Here is a 24,298-nt window from a genome sequence, read left to right as displayed (position 1 = left end):
GACTTGACCACTCAGAAATGCAGAGCCATGGGGAGTGTTTCTGAAATCAGACAGGACCCAGGTTGTTTTTTGTCCTGCTAATTTAGGCTTGGACTCAAAAGCCTGTTGATTTTGGAGAATGAAATGCACTCCCAGATCAGTGACATACAGTGCTTTAATCTTGCAGACTATCTGCAATGTCTGTGCCAGGTTAAAGGCTAGTTACATCGGACTGTGTACTAGGAAGGTGAATGCTAAGCACACATACAGGGACTGTGGCAAAGTAAATCCAGGGTTTTGCTTCAGCTGGGAGCAAAGAGTGAGTGGATGGTAAATTCAACCTGTATTGTACCTTTGATTATGCTCTACCAAAACTCAGCTAAGGACAGGGCAGGATGAGGACATCCACCTTCAAACGGGGTTATAACCAGAGGGCAAATACATCCAAGACCTCTTGACTTCACTGCTGCCACCCAGGAAAATGAGAAACAAGGCTGCAGTACCTGGGAAGAGTCATGGGTGGTGGCGTCAGTGTAGAACTATGCTATGGCTGGAGGAAGCTGGCAGGAGACTGGACATCTGGCTTGAAGGATGTAAAGTGGAGACTTGCTAAAATATGTGGGGACTTAAAACACCTTGCTTTATTTGGAAACGCCTTATACTGGAAATATGAGAGGAGCTGGCAGTGGGTGGCTGGAGCAGCCCTGGGAAAGGTCCTGAACCCAGGAGGATCAGGCATAGCTGGGATGGATGGCTGGACAAAGGAACTGATGCAGGGAACAGAGGTGAATTGAAAGGTCTTTACTCCAAGTTCTGAGTAAATACTGGGTGTGAGGAAGCTCTCTAATGATGCAGAGAGTACTGATGATGCTTTTTAGAAGCTGAGGACAGTAGCTGAGGTGCAGTTTTGGCTCTCAATGGATGCTACATCCAGGATCCAGACTAGCCATGGCTGACATGAGTTTTTTCGTCCCCTTCAGCCTGGATTAGAGGTCAGCCACCCCACATGTCTCCATGCTCTGGCACCCCATGGCCTAGAATACCATCTGAATGCAGATGTGGGTGGAGAATTGTGCTGTTTGGCCTTCACTCTGCTGGTGGGGGAGGCAAGTAAATATTAGCTAATGTCATTAGCCTGGAAGACATACGAGCTCCATGTATCAGTCCCCCCCACCTTTTTGGACTTAGGATCATGTGAGGGGATATTTAGGATTGCTCCAACCCACCAGTGCAGGCACTTCTCCTGTGTGGATCTTGTGAGCTGTCTGTCCCAGCCCAAGCTATGGGAGCACCAGTGCTCCTTTTAGCCCTGACTCTGTTCCCAGTCGCAGCTGCAGCAAGCCTGGAACCGTGAGATTATCTCCTTTTGATTTTGGGGGGACTTGGAGGAAGGGACTGTCATTGAAGGGTGGTGCTGAGGTGTTGCACTGTTTAGCATCACAGGGCTGAACAGTGGGGCCCTGTTCTCAGGGAGGCTGCGCAGAAGCAGCTCCTGCTGAGTCCCACTGGAGCGCTGGGCATTGAGAACCACTGAAGGTGAAGTCCCTGGAGTTTGCTTGGCAGGCACTGCACTGCACACACTGCAAAGCTACAGGAGGCACAAGTTTTGCCTCTGTTCATCCTGTGCTGGTGGGGGTGAAATTTGGTGGGAGGACTGAAGCTTTATGCCCAAGACACTGAGTCTTTGGCTTCATTCTTCACACGGCTTTGCTCTGTGTACTCGCAATTGGAGTACTGTACACTGGGCAGTTGCGTCCTGGCTGATGACAAGGTGGTAGCAGGCAGATATCAGGAGCATTCTAGTTCCACATTTGGCATGCTGCTTCATTCTGGAAAGGGAGCTGCACTGTAGTTCCTTGGCTGCAGGCCTCAAGATATTTCGGACCCTTGGTCTACCTCTTCATGAAAGCAGCAGAGATGGATTCTGTCCTGTTCACCTCAGCCTCTGAATTGCTTTTGCACATCACCTGTTCTCTTCTAGTCATTATATGGTGGTGTTCCCTGCTGTTATTCACTATTCCCAAGAGGAGAAGCTCTGCATTCACTTCAGCTCCCTGAGTGAGGCTGTCCACCTGGCTATCACCTTGCAGGCGTCAACCCAGAACCACACACTGGTGGAACGGGATGTGGAGAAGCCAGGCACTTTCCAGTGCATCACTTTCCAGGTGAGTGTAGCTGTGGCAGCTGATTTGGCAGTGGGTGCTCCCACCTTCACTTCAGACATGAGCCCAGCACTTCTCTGGATCTCTGTCTTTTTTGGGTACACTGTCTTTTGCTTTGCCATGGCTTGCAAGCAGGTTAAATGTATTGCCATGCAAAATACAGCAGTGTCCTGGAGCCTAGCAAAGTGGGAAATCTTTCATGTGTAAATAAAACCCTGTTCTTTTGACCTATATCAGCCCATTTCATCCTACTTCAAGCCTGTTGGAAAACACTGACTTTCAATGTACTTAGTGTTTAGACCCTAGAAATGCTCTCATATCACAGTGCAAGCCAATGCATTGGGAACACATTCTTTTCATCTTCACTTCCTCAGAAGCGTGCACATCCAGCTCCAAGAGGACCATTCTGCTCTAAAGCTGCATCTATATAGTAAAGTGTAGTTGCAGCCTGCACCGTCATTGAGCTTGCTTTAAGTTAGCTGTGATGGGTGCTAATGGCACTGAACCCACTGAATTAACCAAATTTCACCCAGGCAATCTGGGTATTTTGGGGGGAGCTTGAGTTCCTGTCATTGCAATATTGCTTAACTAGACACACTAAGGCTGGGGCACAACTGCAGAATCTTCAGTTATATTTCTGGAGAGCCATGGAGAGAGATGTAGCTGGTGTTGGCACTCTATGAACTGCCCCTGTCTGCCTCAGCACTGCACAAAGTTACTGTGCCTGTGCCCTGATTGTCCTGCAGATTCAGCAGAACTCGAGGAATCACTGTAGTCACTTCTGGTTCTTGCATCAACAAGACAATGATTAACTAAGTTTTTGGTGCCAGCCCTTAGGAAAAAGCAAGTCCTGGCTCTAGAAAGCCAAGGAAGTCTGTCATTAGCAAAAAGAACCTTTCTTCTGGTGGGCTTGGTCTTTCTGATACTGTCCCATTTTTGCCTGATCAGTGTCTCATGTCTTGTTACTGTCTTGGTCAGCTCCAGGTTCCCTATGGTTTTTCTTGGTTTCATAAAAATCTCATGTTTATGTGAAGTGGGAGAATGACATGTCAGTTGGTTCATTCTTAGGTTTATGAACAAGAGACAAGCAGTAGCTTCTTCTTTTCCCTATAATGTCAAGTGTGTTAGAGACAGAGTCATACAGCAGAATTTGGACTTTGAAGTTCAGAGATTTTTCAACATTGAGGTGATGTGTCACATCTGCAATAAGATACAAAGTCTGATGAATTTGCTTTCCGTTTCTTGTATCAATCAACCTAGGTGCCAGAATTCATTCCCAGGAAAAGAGATGGCTCCGCGTCACACGTAAGACATGTCTCTTGGCTGCCTCTCCTCTTACCGATCAGAAAGCTTCAGCCATACTAATGTTGGAGAAGGAGGGTGGGAAAGATAGTAAAGGGGAGAAAGAAATGTGGGAAGAGGCAAACATGACAAGGAGAAAGACAGAAAAAAGAGAATGAGGAAGCTAGGGAGCACAGAGAGTAGGGAAAAGGGAGAGCTACATCAAAGGAGGGGAAGGAAGGAGAGGGAAGTTGGAAAATTTGGTAGGAAGGACAGGTGCCTTCGTTTCTCCTTCAAGCTGCTTGTATTCTCAGGCAGTTTGGTTTTTTTAACCTGACAGCCAGAGACGGTGGTTTTTCTCCATGTCCTGATCTGCAGTGGGGAAAATGTGCTCTTTGAGGGTCGCAAGAAGGTTCTGGTCAAGCCCCAGAAGAATGTAATTCTAGTAGAGACAGATAAGGACTTATACAAACCTGGAGAAACAGGTAAGGCAAAAATGTGGCATGTGAAAATGGGGAGGGAAGGGTCAAGGTAACAGCCACATCTGGGGAGAAGATTTCACTGAGTGCAGCAAGTTAAACTTGTTGGAGATGGAAGAAAGCCAATGTCTACTATCAGATGTTTCCAGGAAAAAAATGAGTCAGGATGTTCCTCTCCAAGCAGTGCTGCACCAAATGTCCAGCCTGCTGCTCCCAGGTGTTGTTTTGGTAAAGTATCTCTAGTGAGACATAAAAGGAAAGCCAGAACTGTCCAGGACACTGGACAACACTTTACTGTTTTTTGAAGACTGTTAATAATATTTAGGTAAAGCCAAGCTCTAGAAATACAAATAGTTACTTCACAGTCTTTACAACATGAACAGCCTGCAAACAAACCAACCAACTCTTCAACACATCACTGTAGTCTTTTCAGGTAAAGGCAGTGAGCTTCTATAGCCCACAGCTGCATGTAAACCTCCCAGAGTTCTCTTGGTTGGGAGATGCTGGGGAGGGCTGTCTGGGAAAAGACCTGAATACCTCTGAGGTAAACAGAGAGACATGAACACTGGAGCACAGAAAATGAGAAGCAGATTTGTGCATATTGCAGCCAGAATGCTTTGCTTTCCTTTTCTTTGTATCTACAGTGAGGTTTCGAATTGTGAACTTCAATGAGGACCTTAAGGTCATTAAAAATGATGTGAGTATTACCCTGTGCTTTTCTAGAAGCAGTAGCCTCAGCATGAGACACATTGAGAGGATCATGAAAGAGACATCTCTCTTCATGACTATTAAACCATAGGAACAAATTATCTTTGAAGGGAAGCCACTCATCCACTGGTCCCTTGGAGAAAGACTGCAGTGTAAGCCTGCACAGAGGGAGAAGGAGGCCTAGCGTGGGATCTGCATAGAGTGGAAATTTCTGGTGGGGCCCCATGTCAGGCAGTGTTGTTAATACTGATTCACATGGATGTGTTTTGCTCTGTATAAAACTTAACTTGTGTTTCTCTTGATTTTACAGTACTCCCAGATATGGCTGCAGGTAAGTGACAAGGAATTGGCCAAAGGGAGATGTCTGTCTCTTCTACTGTCTCTCCTACTTTTTCACTCCTGGACAGAGTTGTGCCAAAATTGTAACCTCACAAGGTTATGTTTATGGTTCGGGTTCAGCTGAAGTGTTTTCTACCTGCTCAGCCTGGTTTCTTGATTGAAACCAGCACCTCTGTGATGCACACAATTGGGCTAGAGGCAGGACAGTAATTAACCTTTGTCGAACACCTTGTCTGCACAGAACACAAAGCATAAGGCTAAGTGGTCAGTAGATGCAGCACAGACCACAGTGTTATGGCATTACCGTTTCCTAGCAGCTTTACAGTTCTTGGCAGCCTTTCCAATTCAAAAGCTCAGTAAAAGGATACTGGAGAGGGGAGGAGGAATCTCTCCTGGTGCTCTGGCATCCTTTCTACTGCAGCAAGGGTAAGCCCTCGTAGTACCTTCTTGTGCCTGAGTATGGCTGGACCTGCCAGGTTCCTCCCAGTGTGACTTGATGGCTGTGAACATCCTTTCCCAAATAGGATCCTGAGCATAACCGTATTGCTGAATGGCTGAATGTTAAATCAAGACATGGCATTGTGGATCTATCTTTTCCCCTGGCCTCTGAAATACCCCTTGGGAATTATACCATCTCAGTGCAGCAAGACATGGCTAAAAAAACCTTCAGTGTCGAAGAATACGGTAAGACTTGACAACAGAGGTGAGGGGAAAGCTGTGTGGGTAGCTGAAGAAGAGAGCAGGGCAATGTGGCTATGTTCATCAGACCTTTTGCCCTGGGAGAACAGCAGACTGAGGTCTGTGCACACATCTGTGATGGTCTGGAGGTTCTGCAATTGCATAGGTTGCAAAGGAGAGGCTGTGGTCTGACATTTTATACTAGCTGTGGCTGGGCCCTGTGATGAGCACTCTCTGTTGCTCATTGTCACCCTCTTCTAATCTAGGTTTACTATCTACTGCAGTCAACTGCTATAATAGGAAGAGGTATCACATACTAGTCCCGTTTAGTTACAGTAATGTAGGTATCGATGAAACCCTGTGCTATTTAAAATGTTTTTGCTTGACTGAGCTAGAGTAGAAAAGCAGACCCATGTGCAATTATAGCAGCAATTAGAGGGTGGTGTCGCTGAAGGCAGTAACAGCTATTGCAGCATGGTGATGGGGACATTAATGTTTTTCCCCCTATCTGGACTGCAGCTATGACCAAACTTGCAGTGTGCATACTCAGTATTGCTTTTTTTCCTCTATCCTTATCTTCCTCTCTTCTATGCAGTGCTGAAAAAATTTCAGATAAAGATTGAGCACCCTCCATTTATCACTACAGTGAATGAGGAATTTCAGCTGAAGGTCTGTGGCAAGTGAGTACATGGTACCGTTGTAATCTCTAGTCTTTGACTCCGTAGTCACCTCCAGATTGCCCATAGCTGACAAATGGCCTTCCAGTATAATATCCTTGTATTACCCTGTGGTTGAGGGATACAGATCACTCTCTGAAATGGGCTTATTCTTGCACCTGGTCATTTACTGTGAAAGATACCAAGGATGCTGGGTATAGTGGGTGGAGAGGGATGCAAACTGATTTTAAGGGATGAGCTGAAGTTTCCTGAGCAAACATGGTACAAAGCTCTCTCAGGCTCCACTTTCCCCAGATAACGGTGGGATCAATATTTCTGCTGAAGTGGCCGGTCTTCAGGTGAATGTTTCTCCTCTTTGACACAGGTATACCTATGGGAAGCCCGTTCAAGGGAAAATAGAAATTAATTTTATCGTATTATCCCAGTTCCTGGAAGAAGATTTATCAACTTCTGCTGAGAAGAGGAAGCAAACCAGCAGGGTAGGTGAACAAACAGGAGAGTGGAAAGTATTACCTGCTAGGCATGTATGTCTGTCCCCTTAACCTGCCCCAAGACGTACCTGATGTGCACCAATGTTTAGTCTGGTGCCTTCCCACTTGCTAAACCTGATCAGACCATTGATTCCTCTTCCTGTGACTCAAATTACTGCTCTAGCTGTCCATATCTGACTCAGTGTTTCAGGAGAAGGTGTAAGATCTATGTAAGTAATGACATCTAGTGCTTTTCCCCATGGGACAGTATCATATTGTATGCAATCAGATCACCGGTCTATTCAGTTCTGTGATCATTCCCACCAGTAAACACCAGTATCAGAGCATCAAATGATCTGTGGCTAATGCCCTGTTTCTTGTTGTATCGATGGAGTTAATGGATCATCTTAAACTTGCTAGTGTCCTTGCTGAGATTATGTCCTGTGTTGGTTCCACTATCTGAACATTTGTGTTCCTTATATGCCTGTAGTTAAGCTCCATGCTTGGTTTTACCCATGGCTTTCAGATGCAGCTCTTTCAGCCTGAAAGTCACAAGACATTATTTCTAAATGTCAGATCAGCCAGCAACAAGCCAGAATAGAAAAATCCAGCTGGATCTCGGCATCTTTTAAAATGCATCCAGCAGTAAAATATCTCCATCTGGAATGCTGTACAGTCTTAGCTGTGCAAAACACCAACTGAATGCCAGCTCCCTCTCACCTTACGTGTAAGAGGCCCTGTAAGGTTCTGTGGAAACTTCACTAGGCACAACTAGAAATAGTTTATTCGCCTCCCCTCTCTGGCAGACTGGCTGTACCCAGCCTCTGCTTTAGTGCCTGGCAAAGCTCTTGCAGTCTGTTTAACATGGCCATGCCATGGTCTTGACAGGAAAGCCGTGCTGACAGGCTTAGTTCGTCAGGGCTGTATAGTTTCAGGGAGAAAGTTACCTTTACCTCAGGTAGAGACACCCACACTCTTTCAGCTGCAGGATCAAGGCTTAATCCAGTCTCTTGAGTTTGTCTGTGACACAATTAACCCTTATGTGATTTGCCTGAAGCATTTTTTTCTGCCACTTTTTTTTGGGTGACTATTTAATCCAAGCATGTTCCTTTTCTTCTCTGCCTAAGGTATCCATAGTGGGTTTTTGAACTTCTGTCTCTTCCACAAGTATTTGGAAACACTTCTTTTGGATTGCCCAGCATCTATGGGACAGCTTGTCTTCTTCCACACCATGCTCTTTCTCTCTGTTCATGTCTCTCTTTCTGCAGACAAACAAGAATGGCTGCACTACTTTTACAGTGAAGACAGAGACTCTGGAAATAAATAAAACTGACAGCCACATAATTGCCATAGGAAAAATGGTGGAAGACGGAACAGGTACTGGAGGATCTGTGAAGTTTTCTCTTCCTTGAAAGCAACTTCTTTGGTTTTAGCCTTTCTGTGGCAGTTGAATTAATTTTTAAAAAAGTAACTTGAGGGTTCCCAAGTCCTGTGGCATGATGATGGTCTCTATTCCAGTACCTCTTCCATCTGTTATTATGAGATTTCCTAATCCTCTCCACCCTTCATCTCCAATACTGCATATATAACTTTTTAGTGATTGACTGGATGCCAAAGTGTTCTTCAGTCAGTTCAGAAGCACCCACCAGCCACGGAAAAGCCTGCGATAAGTCCTTGTAGTTCTTGCTAATTGCAGTGTACCATCTTGACAGGTAGTCCCTACCCACTCTCTCTTACCCTCTCTTTTCCTAAGCCTGAGGCAGGGCTGATTAGGCACACTCCTGCTGTAAGGAATGCCATTCTGCTCCCTTTTAGTCTGACATAGTATTCACTATAAGGAAGTAGGTTTTCAGTATCAGTGTTTATGTGCACCTAGCTCTGGCCATTGGAGGTGTCCGCTGTTCAAACTGCCACACTGTGAGTGGGGTCCTTCAAGCCACTGAGTGGGGTCCTTCAGGCCACTTTTAGGCATCTACCATGTAGCTGCATGTAACTAAACAGTCATCTAGTTTATTTTCAATAAAGAGAAATAAGCACTTAAAAGGGTACAGTGTGTCATGTCATGAAGCAGGGGGCCCAGAAAGGTTGAGGGAATTACATCCTGGAAGAATGTATTTTCTCTCCTAAATTTAGAAGCTGTAGATGTTGTAAGTAATGTTTAAGAATCTTCTTGTCTTCTGCTTCTGTAAGAGCACTGCTAGGGTTTAACAGATTCCCCATCTCTCCACCCAGGAGCAGAGACTATGGAAATTACTCGAATTCCTATTGCGACAAGAATGAAGTCTATAGAGTTTATCAATCTTCATTTATTCTACAAACGTGGACTACCATACACAGGGAAGGTAACACCCATGGATCCCTTCTCTCTTGAGAATACATCATAGATCTAATCTTCTGTAGGCAGAAAGCAACTATCTCCAGGAAAGTAAGTGCTGCTCTGCTGGTACCCTGCAAACATGAGTGAAGCCTCCTGGAGAAGCAATTTCTTCTCCCTATCCTAACCTGGACGGGAATTCTGAGTCCAGCTGCAGTCTCTGGAGGATTTCTCAAGAGTAGCTCCTGAAACTAGTCTGTGCAATAAAAGGCATATGGGATGGGGGTGGCATCAGTAGGGAAACAACACTCCCTTCAGACAAATGCTCATGGTACCTTGGCAGAAATCCCTAATGCCTTGTGTATCGCTTTAGACACTCCTTTCTGACTCATGGTCCCTTCGATAATGCTAGGACTGCTGTCCCACTGGGGATAGAAACACTCTTACCTGAGCCAGTACTAACCTCAGCATGAAGAAGGGTAAGGAACAGTCAGTTAAGTTGCTGAAGACAAGACTCTTTCTGATTGTCAAAGGTCCTGCAGTATTGTCCATGAAAAAGCTCAGGATATGAGGAAATCACCTTTTCCCCAAAATATCTAGGAGCCTCATTTGGCTGCACTACCTCTTATTTCTAGTCCTGAACAGCTGCATGTTGTTGGTTTTGTGTATTTATCGCACTTTTATTTGGATCCTTCCAACCTCTCTGGAAGCTAGAAGGCCTGAGAAAGCCCAGTGATAGAAACAATATTAAGCACTGGCAGTGGCTCAGAATGTGGCACCATGGCGTATTAACTTCCTCACCTTCTTTGCAGATGCTCTGTCACAGTGACAAGTCTCCCCTCAGAAATGAAACAGTCTACCTAATAGTTGATGTCAATGATGAGGAGACATACCTGACATTCATCACAGATGAGAATGGGGAAGCCCACTTCTCACTGGATACCACCAGCTGGAACAGCACAATGGTTTCTCTGAGGGTGAGCATTTGCCATAGAAAAAGGAGGATAAAGTGATGACAGACTGAGGAAAGGGGTAGAAAATAGAATAAATCTGAGGGTTTTGGAGCACACTCCTCTTGCTCCTAATCTCATTTGGCTGTATCTGTAGAAGCATCTTGAATTACTCTCCAGTGCTATCTCCCCAGGGAAACTGGAGGCTGTGCTGTGACATTTCAGACAAATGGTCACCAAAGGTGATCTGCTGTCCTGAGCTGAATCATGATCCTAAACCTTTGTATCCCCCATCACCTTCCCTTGGCTCTGCTAAAAACATCTGCTAATTTGAATAATTCCTCCGAGGAAACCTCCCCTTTCTCTGCCCTGGGACATGCAGGAGGTGGCTCAGCACAACTCTGTCTGTTGAAGTCCATTTTTAGTGGCTGCTCTTGCTCTGCAGCAGTGCACACCTGAGCTTGGCAAGTAGCTGCTTTTGACCTCCCTTCAACAGACTTTGAAGCACTTGGCTCCTTCTTACAACTTCTGCTCCTACACCTGGAGCTCATTGTTACCAACCTGGTAGTACACCCATCTTCCCACTAACTGCATTCCTGCAGCTGATATGGGATTAATTCCCAAGTAGTACAATCTCCTGTTGCCATTCATTTCTCAGAGACTGGAACTATTGTTCCAGATGTTTTTCCCATATTCCCTCCTCTATTCAGGGTGAGGTTCCCTAATTTTGGTTGGGCAGGATTTGGTGATCTGAGGATCTGTAATCTAAGAAGTAGATTTCTCTGCTGTGGGAGCCTGCAGACAGGCTCTAGTTCTTCTTTCTAGGCCCATGGCTATTGTCCAGAGAGCCCTAGAGTATCTGCAGAACTGGAGCTTCATCATACAAAAGCTGGTTTGGTGCCTGTTGTGCTTCAGGGCATCTGACCAGAAACATAAGTTGAAAACAGGGGTGCTGTACTGAGGTTAAAGTCTGGTGTGGGGTGTGTCTTCATGGAAAGATAAAGGAAGAAAAATGAGATTGTGGGAAAATCTACTAAAACTTCATAAGAGAAAGTCTCAGACTTTAAAATGACATATAAATAAAAGAATACTATAAGCTTATAGATGTGTGGTCTGCCATCAGGGCAGGTAATAACTTAATGTTTTCAGAGGGTGTACAAGCTTCCTTGTATCACTTGATACTGATTGCCAACTCATGGTTTTGTGTGCTCAAGGGTACCTACGGTCTTGGAAATGAAGACGAGCAAGATTCTTCTGAAAGCTACACAGAAGTCGAAGATAGCTTCCACTGGTTGAAACCTTTCTACTCTGAAAGCAACAGCTTCCTTGAGATCAAGGCCAGGAATGACATGATGGCCTGTGATCAAGAGCAGGAAGTCCAAGTGGATTATATCCTTGACCCAAATAAACTTGGCTCTGAAGTAGACCACATTGATTTCTACTACTTGGTGAGCACAAAAGACAGCTGAATCTCAGGGCAAGATCATGCTTATTAGCGTTTTACCTTCATTGCACAACACATACTGACAGGAGAGAATAAGGTACTCCCAGGCCAGTATAAGTCTGTTTGTGAGTTCTGTTCTGCCCAATCCTCCTCCTGTTTCCCAGTTCCTAGACCTGCTCCTGGCCCCCAGCTGCTTTGCTTTGTTAGAAGTGCCTTGACATAAGCCTGAGTGAGGGGATACCTGCTATTAATCCTACATTCACATGGGTGGCAGTGGAGGGCTGTCCTGGTTTCTGCCCTGTAGGTATGCCACAGAATTCCATCTGTGTCTGAGGCAATCTCTGAGGCAGCTGACCTCCTTCTGTATATTTACAGGAGAAGGCCTGAAACTGCACAGGCCCTTGATGCACTCCAGAAGTTTGTTATCATGTTGTTATCTTGAAGTCCACTTTCAAGAAAGTGAGTCCAAAGCAAGTGTGACTACAGCCTGGCTGAGATGTCATTAGTATCTCGGCTCATTCATATGGTCAAAAGTACTGTATCCTGGTAATGTGAAAATTGGAGTTCACTGCAGCTGCTCATAGCTTCAGACATACCTCTGGCTTTGCAAGAAGTCATGTCTTCTCATTTTATAGCCAACACCTCTCAAGTCCTCTTCACACCTATACTATCACCATCTCTGCTGCAATGCTCTTCAGGTGATGCCCTGCCAGAGGAGCTTCTCACAACATCTGTCAGACATCCTTTTCTCTTATTCTTTTCCCACTCTCCTCATGCTGTCAGAATTCAGCATTTGAAAGGCTCTTCTCTTTGCTCTTCAGGTGATAGCTAAAGGCAAGATCCTTTTCAGTGGAGAGAAGCAGGTGCCAATCAATCGACATGAGAGTGAGTAGAAACACATGAAGTTAAGTGCCTCATAACATACCCTAGAAAACTGTGACCTCTCTCCAGTGACAGTCTCTGCAGGTTTTATTCTTGTCCACAGGTGGTAATTACTGAAATGAGATCTTAGTGATTCCACTTCATTAGACCAACACAATCTCCTCTCATATGAGTTCAGTGTCCTTCTAGGCAGCTGTCCTTCTCCTGCCTTGTCTAATTCATCTACTATTGAACCTTATGACTTTGCTGCCAGCTATGGAGAAAATACAAAATTTGTGTAGCTTGCCTGTTTATTTATTATTTATGCATTAGGGAAGAGGAATATTGTTGCTAAAGTTGAGCCAAACTAGCTTTAATCTATGATAGTGTCTGTGTGGGATATCCTTATCTGCAGGTAGAAATTATTAATGCTTCTTTTGACTCTTATTTTCTGTGCAACCCCAATGAGCTGATTCATTGAATTCTTTGCCTCTCTTTCTTGCTGCTATCTTGTGCAGATCTGCAGGGCTCCTTCTCATTGACTCTGACTGTTGGCAATGACTTCCTGCCTGACATCCAGCTTCTACTGTATGCAGTTTTCTTGGATGGAGAGGTGGTGGCTGATGTGGAAGAGTTTCAAGTAGAAACATGCTTTAGACACAAGGTGAGTAGAAACACAAAGAGTGAGATAGCACCATTGATGTGCTGTAGCCTGTTTTGATTTCTGGTCCTGTTTTATCCTCAGCCAAGTGGTGTAAGCTGTGTATATGCCAAACCAGATGCCCAGTATTTTTGGCTGGGAAATACAACAGGTAACCTCCTTCTTCCCAACACCAACTGGAAAGCCTTTCCCAAAGAGTTAAGCAGGCTCCCTTAAACTCTGTTTTCTTCCCCCATTCCCCATGACTGACGTGGGAACCCGCTGTCCCGTGTTCTCCCTAACAGAGAAGTCTGCCTGATTCTGATCCTGTGGTAGCTCTGGATCAGAGGGTGGCAGGTGTGTGGTAGTAGGGGAACTCTGGCTGAGCTGTACACACTGCAGCCCCTGTAGCCTTCCCAATGGATTTCTAGGAGGGGTTGTTTCAGCATCTCAGACCACTTCCCTACCTTATTCTCTGTCTTTCCCTTTGCTCCCCAGACATCTAATAGTCACAAGGTCCCACTCTCCAATGCTAAGCCCCCTGACTCTCTCTTCTTTTCCAGGTGTCACTGGAATTCTCACACAAGGAGGAAGTCCCAGGATCAAAAGTCACTCTGAACCTCAAGGCTGCTCCAGGGTCCTTGTGCTCTGTCCAAGCTGTTGACAAGAGTGTCCTCCTGAAGAACGATACTACCCTAACAGCAAACACAGTGAGTTCAGCCTCCTGTCTCCAACCCCCTAGTATCTGCCTGCCTTTTCTCCCCATGCACTGACAAAAAAAAGCCTATAGTCCATCCCAGGACATGCTTGCAGTGTTAAGTGGCTGCCCTGGCATTCTCTGTCCTCAGCCTCTTCTGAGCAGTTATGTAGCAATCAAGTTCCTTGGGCACCAGCCCTGAACTTTGGGCCTCTGCCTGGAGAGTGGTGGACGCTGCATGGTACTGCAGGGGTAGGCAAGGAGAGCAGCTTCAGAGAGATGCTGATGCTTTCCACTTGGACGGAGGGTACTTAGCAGCTGTCTCTCTGCTATTCCATCTTCCACCAGGCTAAACCTTTGAAATGGAGTTTTTCCCTAGTAGGCTTCTCCTATCCCTCTGCCCCAAACATTGCTGAATGGTAACTGCATGATGGATCAGGCGGAGCACCTGAGCAGTTCTCTAGAAAACAGTAGCGAGGGGACAGCATGCAGAGCACACAGTGGCTGATGAACAGTGGTCAGGATTTTGTCCACACCCAGGTATGAGAATCTAGAAGGGTTGAATGAACCTGCCTTAAAGCAGCTGTGCATTCCAGAGGAATGCATTTAAAACTTGGAACAAAAGCACTGCAAGAATTGAAAGTCACAACATAATTACACAATGTATATATACCAGAGATAACACATATGTGTATACCTCATGCAAAGTGGCAAGCCAGACTGCTACAGAGGAGCCTCACCAAATCCAGGGGGACTTGCTACACCAGTAAATAAGACCTGTAGTGTGATCTAGTGTTCTATTTTACAGGAATGCTGTTCCAGTGTGTCTTCACTTGCATCTTCTACTAACAGGCATATAAAGTAGTAATCATTAAATATTTAAGTCAGGTGTGCCAATGCATTGTGTTCAAACTGAATCATGTCTTTTTATCCTAATCTTGTACCCGAGAGTTAAAAGACTTGAACTGTCAGAGGTGAAAGTCTTGCAGATGGAAGCCACTTGCCAATATCCACTCCTTGAGCTTAATGTCCTTTAGTTTAAGCTGGGCCAGTGTGAACTTCCTCAACTGCAGAGCTTCACAAAGTATAATAGAGGGCTACAATCCACATAGTTGACCCATACACATGCTGGTTGGCCAGTTCCTCATGAAGACCTTTATTTTTCCATTGCAGTTGTACGAGAAGGTCTTTGATGACAGCTTTAAACTTGGAGGACGAGGGTTCCCTTATCACTTGGAAGACTTTGAGGCATACCCTTGTCTGCCCCAGGAGTCCAGCCTCCACAAAAAGACTCGGATGGGAGCACCGTGGTACCAAAGTGACGCTGATGTCTTTAATCTGTTTAAGGTGAGTGTCCACACTTCCACTAAACCTTAAACTTTCCTGAGCCAGAGGTTGCCAATATGCCATCCTGAATGCCTAAAGGAATTCACTGTTTGCAAACTTCAGCTTCCCCAACTTTGATTGCTACAAGTCATCTGTACCTTGTTGTTCAGTGCAGCTGCACTCATTTGGGGACTATGGGGAAAGATGAAACTTATGAGTAATCATAGTGAATTCCACCTGATTACAGAAGTATAAAAATGAACAAATCTACTTTAGGCTACCATAGCTACAAAGGGCAAGTCACAAGAAATGCCAGTAAGACTTGACCACCTCACCATATTTTGACGGATTGCCGCTTGGCTATTACTTTATTTGCAAAGTGTTTACTCTGTTTCATTAAATCTCTTTTTACCTCTCCTCAAAGCATTTTTAATAAAAACAAGTCCTTCACAATTTGGCTTTCTAGCTGGCTATCAAGACAAATGACAAAATAAGCTAATCAGCTAACAAGTACAATAGCCAGAAAAAGATATGCAACATGTCTGCTAAACAAAACCAAAGAAGAAGTGCTGCTTCTGCCAAAATGCTGTTTAGAGAAATATATGCAAGTAAAAGCACCTCAAAACAGGAGAAGCCACACTGAAAACAAGCCAAAATGGAGTCTGAGTTGCATAGGCTTCTCAGGCAGACAGAACTCTACCTTGCAAATACAGACCCTGATTCCCCCCAGAGGCATGGTAGTGTACTGTCTTTACATGCTTAGTCCTACACTATGTCAGATGCTAATTAAAGGAGACACCCCCCCCCCACATTCCAATTATTAGTGATCCTGTAACAGATGACTGTCTTGTAACATTTGACTAAATCTACAGGCATATACAGCCTCTGCAGAAAGGGTGAGGGCTCCTACTATCCATGAAACAGTTTGGTACTTCAAGAAAGTAGAAGAGTTCTCAGTGATCTGCAGGCCATTAAATCAAAGCAAAGATTGCTTACAGGATGAAATACCTTCCTTTGGTGTGATGATGTCTTTTTCTCAGCCCATGCCCATGAGTGTGCATTCAATTCAGTATTACCACCATGTTAAGCATAGGCCCTAAGGGACTGAGTCTCATTCAGACAAAATCAGGATCCAAACTAAGTTGTGACCAAGTTGCCCATCAGTTTTCTAAGCCAGAACTGTTATTGATTTGTCCTGGTTTAAGCCCAGTTGGTAACTCAGAACCACGCAGCTGCTCGCTCACTCTTTCCTTTCTTGTGTAAGAATGGTTACTTGTGATCAGTTAGATGTTTCCATTATAAAACTCTGCAGCAATTTAAAGCTTGCTTTTTTTTTTTCTCTTAGGCTTTTTTTCATGGGATATATAGTGTTTGACCCTCTCTCATTGTTAGGGTCAGGCATATGAAGGACAGATCTAGTTGGAATTTATGAGAAGTAAGGATTGGCTCCAGTATTCCTCATATGTTGGTTTCCATTCCTCATGCACTGCCCGAAGTCTGAGCCTGTAATTTTATGCATATGTATTTAAACAAGCATAGTTTTAAATTGTTTCAGCTACCACCAGACCCCTTACAATACCTACTATCATGAGATACTGAAAATATTTCTTGTTCCCTTTCATTCATCACTGATTTAGTCTTTTCACTGCTTTCTCAGATGTTGCGCATGAAAATATTAACCAATACTAGAATCAAGAAACCAGTTTCTTGCATGCAACCAGGCTTTGAGAAAAAGATGTATTCTCGAAAAGACAATGTTGCTGGTAAGGAATCAGATATGTCCATCTCCTTGACTGAAGGGGCTCTCCTTTCTCAGTTCTGGCCAGCCTGCAGATGAAGTAGTTGACTTCGACCCTGCTGCGTTTCTTGTTCGTATATGGGAGGAATAAAGCCTGTGTCCAGTTCAATGAACCTGATTTATAAATCACAGACAAAAGTTCAAATCCCTGTGCTTTATTGGCTGGTCCTACAGCACAGAAAATGTACTATGCTCTCCACCAGCACTTTCACAGACTAAGATAGTGGCACTTTATCTGATGATGCTGTCTCCCCTGAATCCAGACCAATTTTGCTAGATCTGTCAGACTGAGTCTAAGGCTAAACTCCATCCAATTCTGCCTTCCTAAAGCTGCATTCCCCAGAAATAAATAATCTGTGTCAGATTCTCACTGAAACACCAACCCTCTTGTTGAAACGTCCACTCTTGTGTGTCACAAAACATTTACAGTTTGTGTTAGATTGCCTGTGAATGAAGAACTAATTTCACCTGTAGCTACATATGCTTTTTTTCTGAGGTTATCACTTGCTTTCCAGTAGAAAGTCATGTTGTCCATGGTGATTCTGCACCTCGTTCTCAAGACAAGAAGCCAAAACCACGGACACTGTTCCCAGAGACCTGGATTTGGGATTTGGTCTCCGTTGGGTTGGTAACAGCTTCTGCCTGCCCTCCCCAGAGAGATCCCTGGAGATTTCTGATTGCTTCTGAGCAAGTTCTCCTCTCCCTCTTCCTGCTCTAGGGATGATGCGCAAGTGTCTCTCCAAGTTGCTGTACCTGACACCATCACAGAATGGAATGCCAACACCTTCTGTGTTGCTGATACTGGCTTTGGGTTGTCACCTCTGACCACTCTTAGGGTCTTCCAGCCTTTCTTTGTGGATCTGTCACTGCCATACTCTGTGATCCAAGGAGAGACTTTCAGCCTAAAAGCCACTGTCTTCAACTACCTCAAGGACTGTATCCAGGTGAGCGTTCCCCAGGTTACACAGCTTCTGTCAAAACAAAAACTTGAGCCCAAAGGTAAGCTATGACCTTCTCAGAAGCCCTAGATGCTGGCATCTGGGCCACAAAGCCCTACCTCTCACTGCCCTGTTTGTCCCTTCATGCACTGCCTGTCACTAACCCTATGCCAGTGTGTGCTTGTACACCCCACTACACTCAGGTGCGCACCACACTCACAGAGACCCCAGAACTGCAGGTGGGTGCCTGTCCAGGCTGCCAGTTCACCAGCTGCCTCTGCTCCAATGAAGTGAAAACCTTCACGTGGAATGTGACAGCCACCAGGCTGGGTGAGGTTGAGCAGAGGGATGTATGGCATCTAAGTGGGAGGAAGGGTGGAATTCACCTGCCTCTGCATGTTTGATCCCAATGCTTGTACCTACAGCTGTCTGCTGCAAGTGCTCAGCAATGTGCCCCTGTGCTCCCTGCAGGCAAAGTGAATGTCACCGTGAGCAGCGTGGCAGAAGATTCACACAATCTGTGTGATAACAGGGTTACTGTGACACCTTTACAAGGAGAGAGAGACACAGTAATAAAACCTCTGCTTGTGAAGGTGAGTTACATCTCAGGGTGGAGTACACCTGAGGACAATGGGTCATTCCATGAAGCAGTTAGCAAAATGCTAAGAGGAAGTTTAGTCCTTCCTTGGAAGCAGACAGGTATGCTGAGCCATGGTGGTTTCCTTACCTGCCTTCTCTATCTGAACTACTCTTTCTCCATCTGCAGCCAGGAGGTATCCTACAAGAGAAGACCCAGAACGCCTTTCTTTGTGCTGCAGGTATGGGACAAAAATCCCTGACTGATCATGAGTGCAGGATTGAAAGGAGAGGGCTACTGCAAAGACTCAGAGGCAGGGGGAATTGTCAGAGGGCAACAACTGGTGGTACTGCCTCTGTCTGAGAGAACAACTATAGTTTGTCCATGTCTAGCAAAGTTTCCTGTATTGAGGCATTTGTTTGCAAGTCTCAGCTGTTGTGTCACAGTGTACACTGAGCCTCACCTGTGTCTCCTTGAGATGTTGCACTTGTGTGTGATATTTCTTCCATGGGATAAATTTCTGGGTTCTGCCTTCCTCAGATAATACTGTCTCTGAAGAGTTCTCCCTGACTTTGCCTGCAGAAGTGCTGGAGGGATCTGGACGAGCCACTTTCTCTGTGATTGGTGAGAGACTTTCACTGCTCTTGGGGGAAGAGCTTGCACTTAATGATGCATCAACCCAGTTCCTCATGAGATAAGCTATAAGGGGTATACTGCTGGCCTCAGAAATGTGGATCAAGCAATCTTTTTCAGTATTTATACCTCTCATAAGGAATTATCCTGGGTTATCCCCAAGTGGCTCGAGAAGGCACAAATGGGGTATCTTCTCTGACATAATGTCCCTGCCGTCTACCTAAGTGAACCAAAACCATCCTGGCAGATTTCCACCTGGTTTGCTGCTGTAATTCTTCTCCCTCCTTGATACCCACTCAAGAATGAAAGCTCTCATCACCTTTCCTCAGACCCCCTCAAGTTTCCTATACCCTCCCTCCTCCCAGAACCATGATGTCTTCCCTTCCTGTGCTGGACTAATCTAGGAGAGGTCAGCAGAAATCATCATCTCTCTTGAGTGCGCAGCTGGCTCTTTTCCAGAGTCCCAGTAGAGTTTAGAGAAGGCAGCAACCTTTTCATTTCATTCTGCTGAATGTCTCTGCTTTTTCTTTCTCCTGCCACTCCACCTCAAACCTAAGGGGACATCATGGGCCCAGCACTTCAAAATTTAGACCAGCTGCTAAGGATGCCCTTTGGCTGTGGTGAACAGAACATGGTTCAGTTTGCACCAAACATCTTCATACTTCAATACTTGAATAAGACTAAACAACTGGTCCCAGAAATTGAAGATAAAGCACTGAAATTCCTGAAAACAGGTAAATATTGACCTTTGTTCTTCTGCTCCAAAACGAAGGTGCTATAAATCAAGAGTGTGGGCCACTGGTCTGGTAGAGAGGTGCAGGGAGAAGTGGGAGCACTGCCAGAGTTGTGACAAAGAAAGGTATTACAGAGAATAAAAGATATGTCTCATGGAAGGAAAAGTGTGCTTCTGAAGAAGCAGGACTTCTGTCTCTCACTGTTATTGAGGTACTAACCCTGCTTTTTAGTGACGGGTGTAGGTAATTAATGATTTCCATCATTATGTGATGCCTGTGGTTTGTTCTCTTATCAGTCTGAGGCAGATGGAAGTCCCTTGTGGAAATGGCATCAGCTGCTATTAACTGGAATAAAAAATGGCCTTTGGGAATAGATAGGAGCTCAGTAGATTAGTGTTTCTCCATGTTTTAGGACACATAATGTGGGGGTATGTCAGCTCTGTTAATCTGAACTTAATACAGTGCCAGTGTGTGTGTCCCATTTTGCAAAGTGCCTCCCATTTCAGCCTGCCAGTCTCCTTACCCTGCTATGCTGCAAGCTTAACAGCCTTCCATGGGTAGGGTTATAGAGTTTTATTTCCTCTCCTTCCCCCTTTCTCTCTTGTACTGTAAGTGGGTCAGATATTTAGGAGAGAGGGACCTACCCAAGAGAGTGGCAGCAGCAGAGGAGCAAGATGGAGGGTAGCCGATGACGCTCTGTGGAGGGTGTAGGAAGAGCCAACAGATGCAGCTAGCGTTTTGCCCTCAGAGCTTTCACAAAACAGTGCTTTCTTGAGTCCCAACAGGGATAGCAGAAGTACTGAAAACCAAACTCGATATTATATTGGTCCCCTCTAGGAAAAGCCTTCGTCCTTACTCCTAACTCCTACAGCTAATTTGTTCACAGCATGGTACCCATGAAGGTTCCCTGGGGCGTGGGCAAACATGAGATGGCAAAACATGTCACCGTTCTGCAGACCAGCAGGGCAGATACCCACAGTACTTGCATGTAACAGCTCTAGTCATATAGAGCAGCTGCATGCCACACTTCAGTGGTGCTCTGTGACTGCTTCTTGTCATGCTGGTGTGGGGTGCATGGGGAATTGGGAGGTGGAAGGTTTGCCTCAATGTCTCTGACTATACGACCTGGTGAAGTCTCTTGCTGTGGACCTTTCTTCCCACAGCCAGATAGAGTTTGAGATGCTACAGGCCCTCACACTGAGAGTCATGTCCTGGCATCCATCTTCATAGGTTACCAGCGTCAGCTGCTCTACAAACATGACGATGGCTCATACAGCGCCTTTGGGAAAGGTGACAACCAGGGCAACACATGGTGAGTGACCAGAGTTGTTACTGTCATCCCAAACCTATTATCCTTGTTGGTTCAGCTCCTGGCTGTGACATGGGATTCCTTTGTGCTCTGCTCACAGGCTGACAGCTTTTGTAGCCAGGTCCTTTGGACAAGCCAGCTCTCACATCTACATCAATAAGGATCATGTGCACAGTGCCCTGCTCTGGCTGCAGAAGCAACAGCTGCCCAATGGCTGCTTCCAGAGTGTGGGAAAGCTCTTCAACAATGACTTGAAGGTATGGCTGCCAGACATGGGAGTGAGAGCAGGAGAAGCCCAATGTGAGGCACAGGGCTGCTTCCCCAGGCTCTTTCTCTGTGCACAGTAGCACAAAGCAATGTGCCCATGGCCTAGCACAACCAAGGCAGCTTCCCAGAGCAGAACAAAAAAGTATGGTCTAAAACCGCAGGCATTTCCTCCAGGTGAGGTTTTAATCATGGAATGATAGAATGGTTTAGGTTGGAAAGGACCTTCAGATAATCCAGTTCCAACCCCCCTGCCATGGGCAGGGACACCTCACACTAGATCATGCCACCCAAGTCTCTGTCCAACCTAGCCTTGAACACTGCCAAGGATGGAACATTTACCACTGCTTTGGGCAACCTGCTCCAGTGCCTCACCGCCCTCACAGTAAATAACTTCTTCCTTATATCTAACCTGAACTTCCACTGTTGAAGTTTAAATCCATCACCCCTTGTCCTATCACTACAGTCCCTGATGAAGAGTCCCTCTCTGGTATCCTTGCAGCATACTTCATAGGATCGCTGCTAGGATTTCTTCATTTTTACTTTAGTCAAAAGGCAGCATGGCCAATCGTGCCAGGGCACTTCAAGGGCATACGAAGAAATATTCCTATATTTTAGTGCTTGTCTAGAATACCCTGGCTGCATTCTCCCTCTTCTCATGCCTTATGACACACAATACACTCCAGATAGACCTGACTATGTGCTCTGAGATTATCTGAAAACACAGCTGTTCTCCACCTCCCAAAAAGTATGACTTTTGGAACCTGACATCCCCAAAATGATCCCTGCAGTGTAGCTGCAAATGCACCAAGCTTTTGGTAAACATGAACTGGGTTCATTGTCGTTGTAAAGGTAAGATTGCAAGGCCACCCATATTAAATACAAGGCAGGTTTATGAAAGAAGAGTGTTATTTCAGCAAAGGGTTACACTTTTTTCCTTAAAATTTGGATGCTATATAAAAAAAACCCAAACCCAGAGTGTACGTATAGACTGTCCATCCTTGTCTGATTTTCATTAATTGCTCAACTTGGGCTTTCTATTTGAATAGAACTTTTTGGAATAGGTTCTGTCTCTCCCCTTACACTTCAAAGTTTCTGCTGTTCAGTATGAGCAATGCTTTTCAGCAGCTCAGCCCAAATTCCCCTTCTCATTTTAGATGTTGTTGTGTCTCATGTCTATGCATACAAGCAGAACTTCCCCAAGAACAAATGTCTTCTGACGGGAAAAGAGGCTCCTGTTTACCCATATTAACCTGTAGCTTCTTACAGTCAGCTGAACTGTATGTAAACTTGCATTGCTTCTTGTATGCAAATCCTGTGCCATAAACACTTTGTTCAAGAGTCTAGTTGTAACATATTTAAGAAAATAAATAGATTAACAGTCTGTTTCATGCCTTTCTGTGAGAAGGCAAGCCTTGGCTGGATGCATAATATGGCTGTGAGGCTGCCCTCAACACCAGATTTTCATTACATTCAGTAAGTGAACCTGGAGTGATTTCCTTCAGTCCTCATATGTCCAGGAATTCCCTGAGGTATGCTACTATCCTCTCTCAGGTACACCATCCATAGGCAGTTTCAGTGGCTATACAATGACAAGCAATCAGTGATTGGTTTTGCCCTTTTCTGATGTCAGTCTGTGTGACTTGCAGGGTGGTGTGGATGATACAATCTCATTAACAGCCTATATTGCTGCTGCACTGCTGGAGCTCCATATGGAGAAGAATGTAAGTCAAATCCAAACTCTCGCAGGGCTTGGCAGCGTCCTCCCCAGGTCTATGGTTTCAGGGAGTACCCAGCTTGAGTTGGTGAAAAGTTCTGCCATGTCCCACCTTTGTATACAATAAGCTCAACAGGAAATTGTTAACTTGGAAAGGAGTTCTTAATATAAAAGGGCTGACTTACAGCAAAGCAGAGCATATGCCATTCCCAGCTGATCTCAGGGGAAACAATTGCCTCTGAAAATGGCTCAGGGCTTGCAGGGAGATGCAGTAGCTTTCATTAAACCAACCAATTTAGCCAAAGGATAAAAAGACCACCTTTTAGGTATGCAACCCTCCTCCTTCAGAACTGAAATAAAAGCAATGATCTTCAGGCCAAGAGCAGACTCTTCTAGCTATGATGGGCTGATATTCCAGCATTCCTGGTACAGTTCTGAGAACAATGTTGTACCCCCTCAGGAACTGAGGCACACACAATGCAGCTCTGACAGTTCTGAGCCAGCGTGTTACCAGACACTTCCTACAGCTGGGTTCTCAAGTGTATTGACAATCCCCCCTCCCAGTGGTATGTCCAGTCAGATCTTTGGTTTCCACCCACAGTGAGTGATGCTTTGTCCACTCTACTTCACGTTCCACAGTCCTGAGAGAGATGCTAGCACTAAAATTCATCAAAGATGTAGCTGGGATGCTTTAGGGTTTGGGGATATATTTTCACAACAACTTTTTTTTTGTCAGAGGAAATTCACTGGGTTGGAATTCCTTTCTCAGGTTACCATGCTGGATAATGCCTTACGTTGCCTCAGGAATGTAACACTTGATAAAACAAGCCTTTATGTTAAGTCTTTGATGGCTTATGTCTTCACGCTGAGTCAGGATATGGAGATGAGAGAGCAGCTCCTGCATATGCTAGAGAAGGAAACTGGTAGGTTGCTGTTTAGATTTTGGGTTCTGGAAACAATGACTGTGTTTAAAGCCTGGTATCTGTAGGATTTAATTGCAGTGATTTGGAAAATTTAACTATTCTGAGGTTGGCTTTTGTGTCAGAAAACGTTAACCTCTTGAAGCTGTGAGAGTCTCTAGTTTTCTCGGACCCAGGAACAATTTCTAATTGAAAGCAGCAGATGTGATCCATGCTCAATTTGTGTGGTCAAAGGGCTCACTAGGGTTGTGATGCTCCCACCGTTCTTCAGCAATTCATCTGTAGTGCAAGAGATCTTACAGAGGAAACTTGGTTCACCATGTCTATTTATCTGCTGGTCAGGGCATTTACATGAAGAATTTGCAGTGCTTTTTGACTGCTTCCCCGTTGCTGCTTTACTCAG

At 45.1% G+C, this 24,298-nt stretch overlaps 1 protein-coding gene across 6 annotated transcripts in view; it reads left to right on the top strand.

The window, feature by feature from the left end:
• Window positions 1-1,157: 1,157 nt before the first annotated feature.
• Window positions 1,158-24,298, top strand: part of LOC134161342 (alpha-2-macroglobulin-like protein 1) — a 30,918-nt gene continuing 7,777 nt past the window's right edge. For 2 of the 6 annotated variants that reach the window (XM_062614053.1, XM_062614051.1), the window contains exons 1-29: window positions 1,159-1,329; window positions 1,961-2,144; window positions 3,402-3,446; window positions 3,763-3,907; window positions 4,546-4,598; window positions 4,920-4,940; window positions 5,473-5,632; window positions 6,222-6,306; window positions 6,668-6,782; window positions 8,042-8,150; window positions 9,006-9,115; window positions 9,900-10,064; window positions 11,252-11,485; window positions 12,303-12,366; window positions 12,861-13,006; window positions 13,546-13,692; window positions 14,853-15,026; window positions 16,663-16,768; window positions 17,319-17,427; window positions 17,522-17,747; window positions 17,945-18,071; window positions 18,213-18,334; window positions 18,508-18,559; window positions 18,859-18,942; window positions 19,509-19,685; window positions 20,916-20,997; window positions 21,095-21,251; window positions 22,908-22,982; window positions 23,712-23,898. In XM_062614053.1, coding sequence (XP_062470037.1) covers window positions 1,262-1,329; window positions 1,961-2,144; window positions 3,402-3,446; window positions 3,763-3,907; window positions 4,546-4,598; window positions 4,920-4,940; window positions 5,473-5,632; window positions 6,222-6,306; window positions 6,668-6,782; window positions 8,042-8,150; window positions 9,006-9,115; window positions 9,900-10,064; window positions 11,252-11,485; window positions 12,303-12,366; window positions 12,861-13,006; window positions 13,546-13,692; window positions 14,853-15,026; window positions 16,663-16,768; window positions 17,319-17,427; window positions 17,522-17,747; window positions 17,945-18,071; window positions 18,213-18,334; window positions 18,508-18,559; window positions 18,859-18,942; window positions 19,509-19,685; window positions 20,916-20,997; window positions 21,095-21,251; window positions 22,908-22,982; window positions 23,712-23,898 — 3,529 coding nt within the window. In that variant the 5' untranslated portion in view covers window positions 1,159-1,261. Of the gene's footprint in view, window positions 1,330-1,960; window positions 2,145-3,401; window positions 3,447-3,762; window positions 3,908-4,545; window positions 4,599-4,919; window positions 4,941-5,472; window positions 5,633-6,221; window positions 6,307-6,667; window positions 6,783-8,041; window positions 8,151-9,005; window positions 9,116-9,899; window positions 10,065-11,251; window positions 11,486-12,302; window positions 12,367-12,860; window positions 13,007-13,545; window positions 13,693-14,852; window positions 15,027-16,662; window positions 16,769-17,318; window positions 17,428-17,521; window positions 17,748-17,944; window positions 18,072-18,212; window positions 18,335-18,507; window positions 18,560-18,858; window positions 18,943-19,508; window positions 19,686-20,915; window positions 20,998-21,094; window positions 21,252-22,907; window positions 22,983-23,711; window positions 23,899-24,298 lie in introns of all 6 variants that reach the window. The other 4 variants (XR_009963942.1, XM_062614055.1, XM_062614052.1 and 1 more) reach the window with 4 other exon arrangements.

Source organism: Pezoporus occidentalis, unplaced genomic scaffold (genome assembly GCF_034315485.1).
Source record: "Pezoporus occidentalis ecotype Australia unplaced genomic scaffold, CSIRO_AGI_Poc_V1 ctg172, whole genome shotgun sequence".
NCBI lineage: Eukaryota > Metazoa > Chordata > Aves > Psittaciformes > Psittacidae > Pezoporus > Pezoporus occidentalis.
Note: the sequence above shows the minus strand (reverse complement) of the source record. Positions and strands in the feature narration are given on the sequence as shown.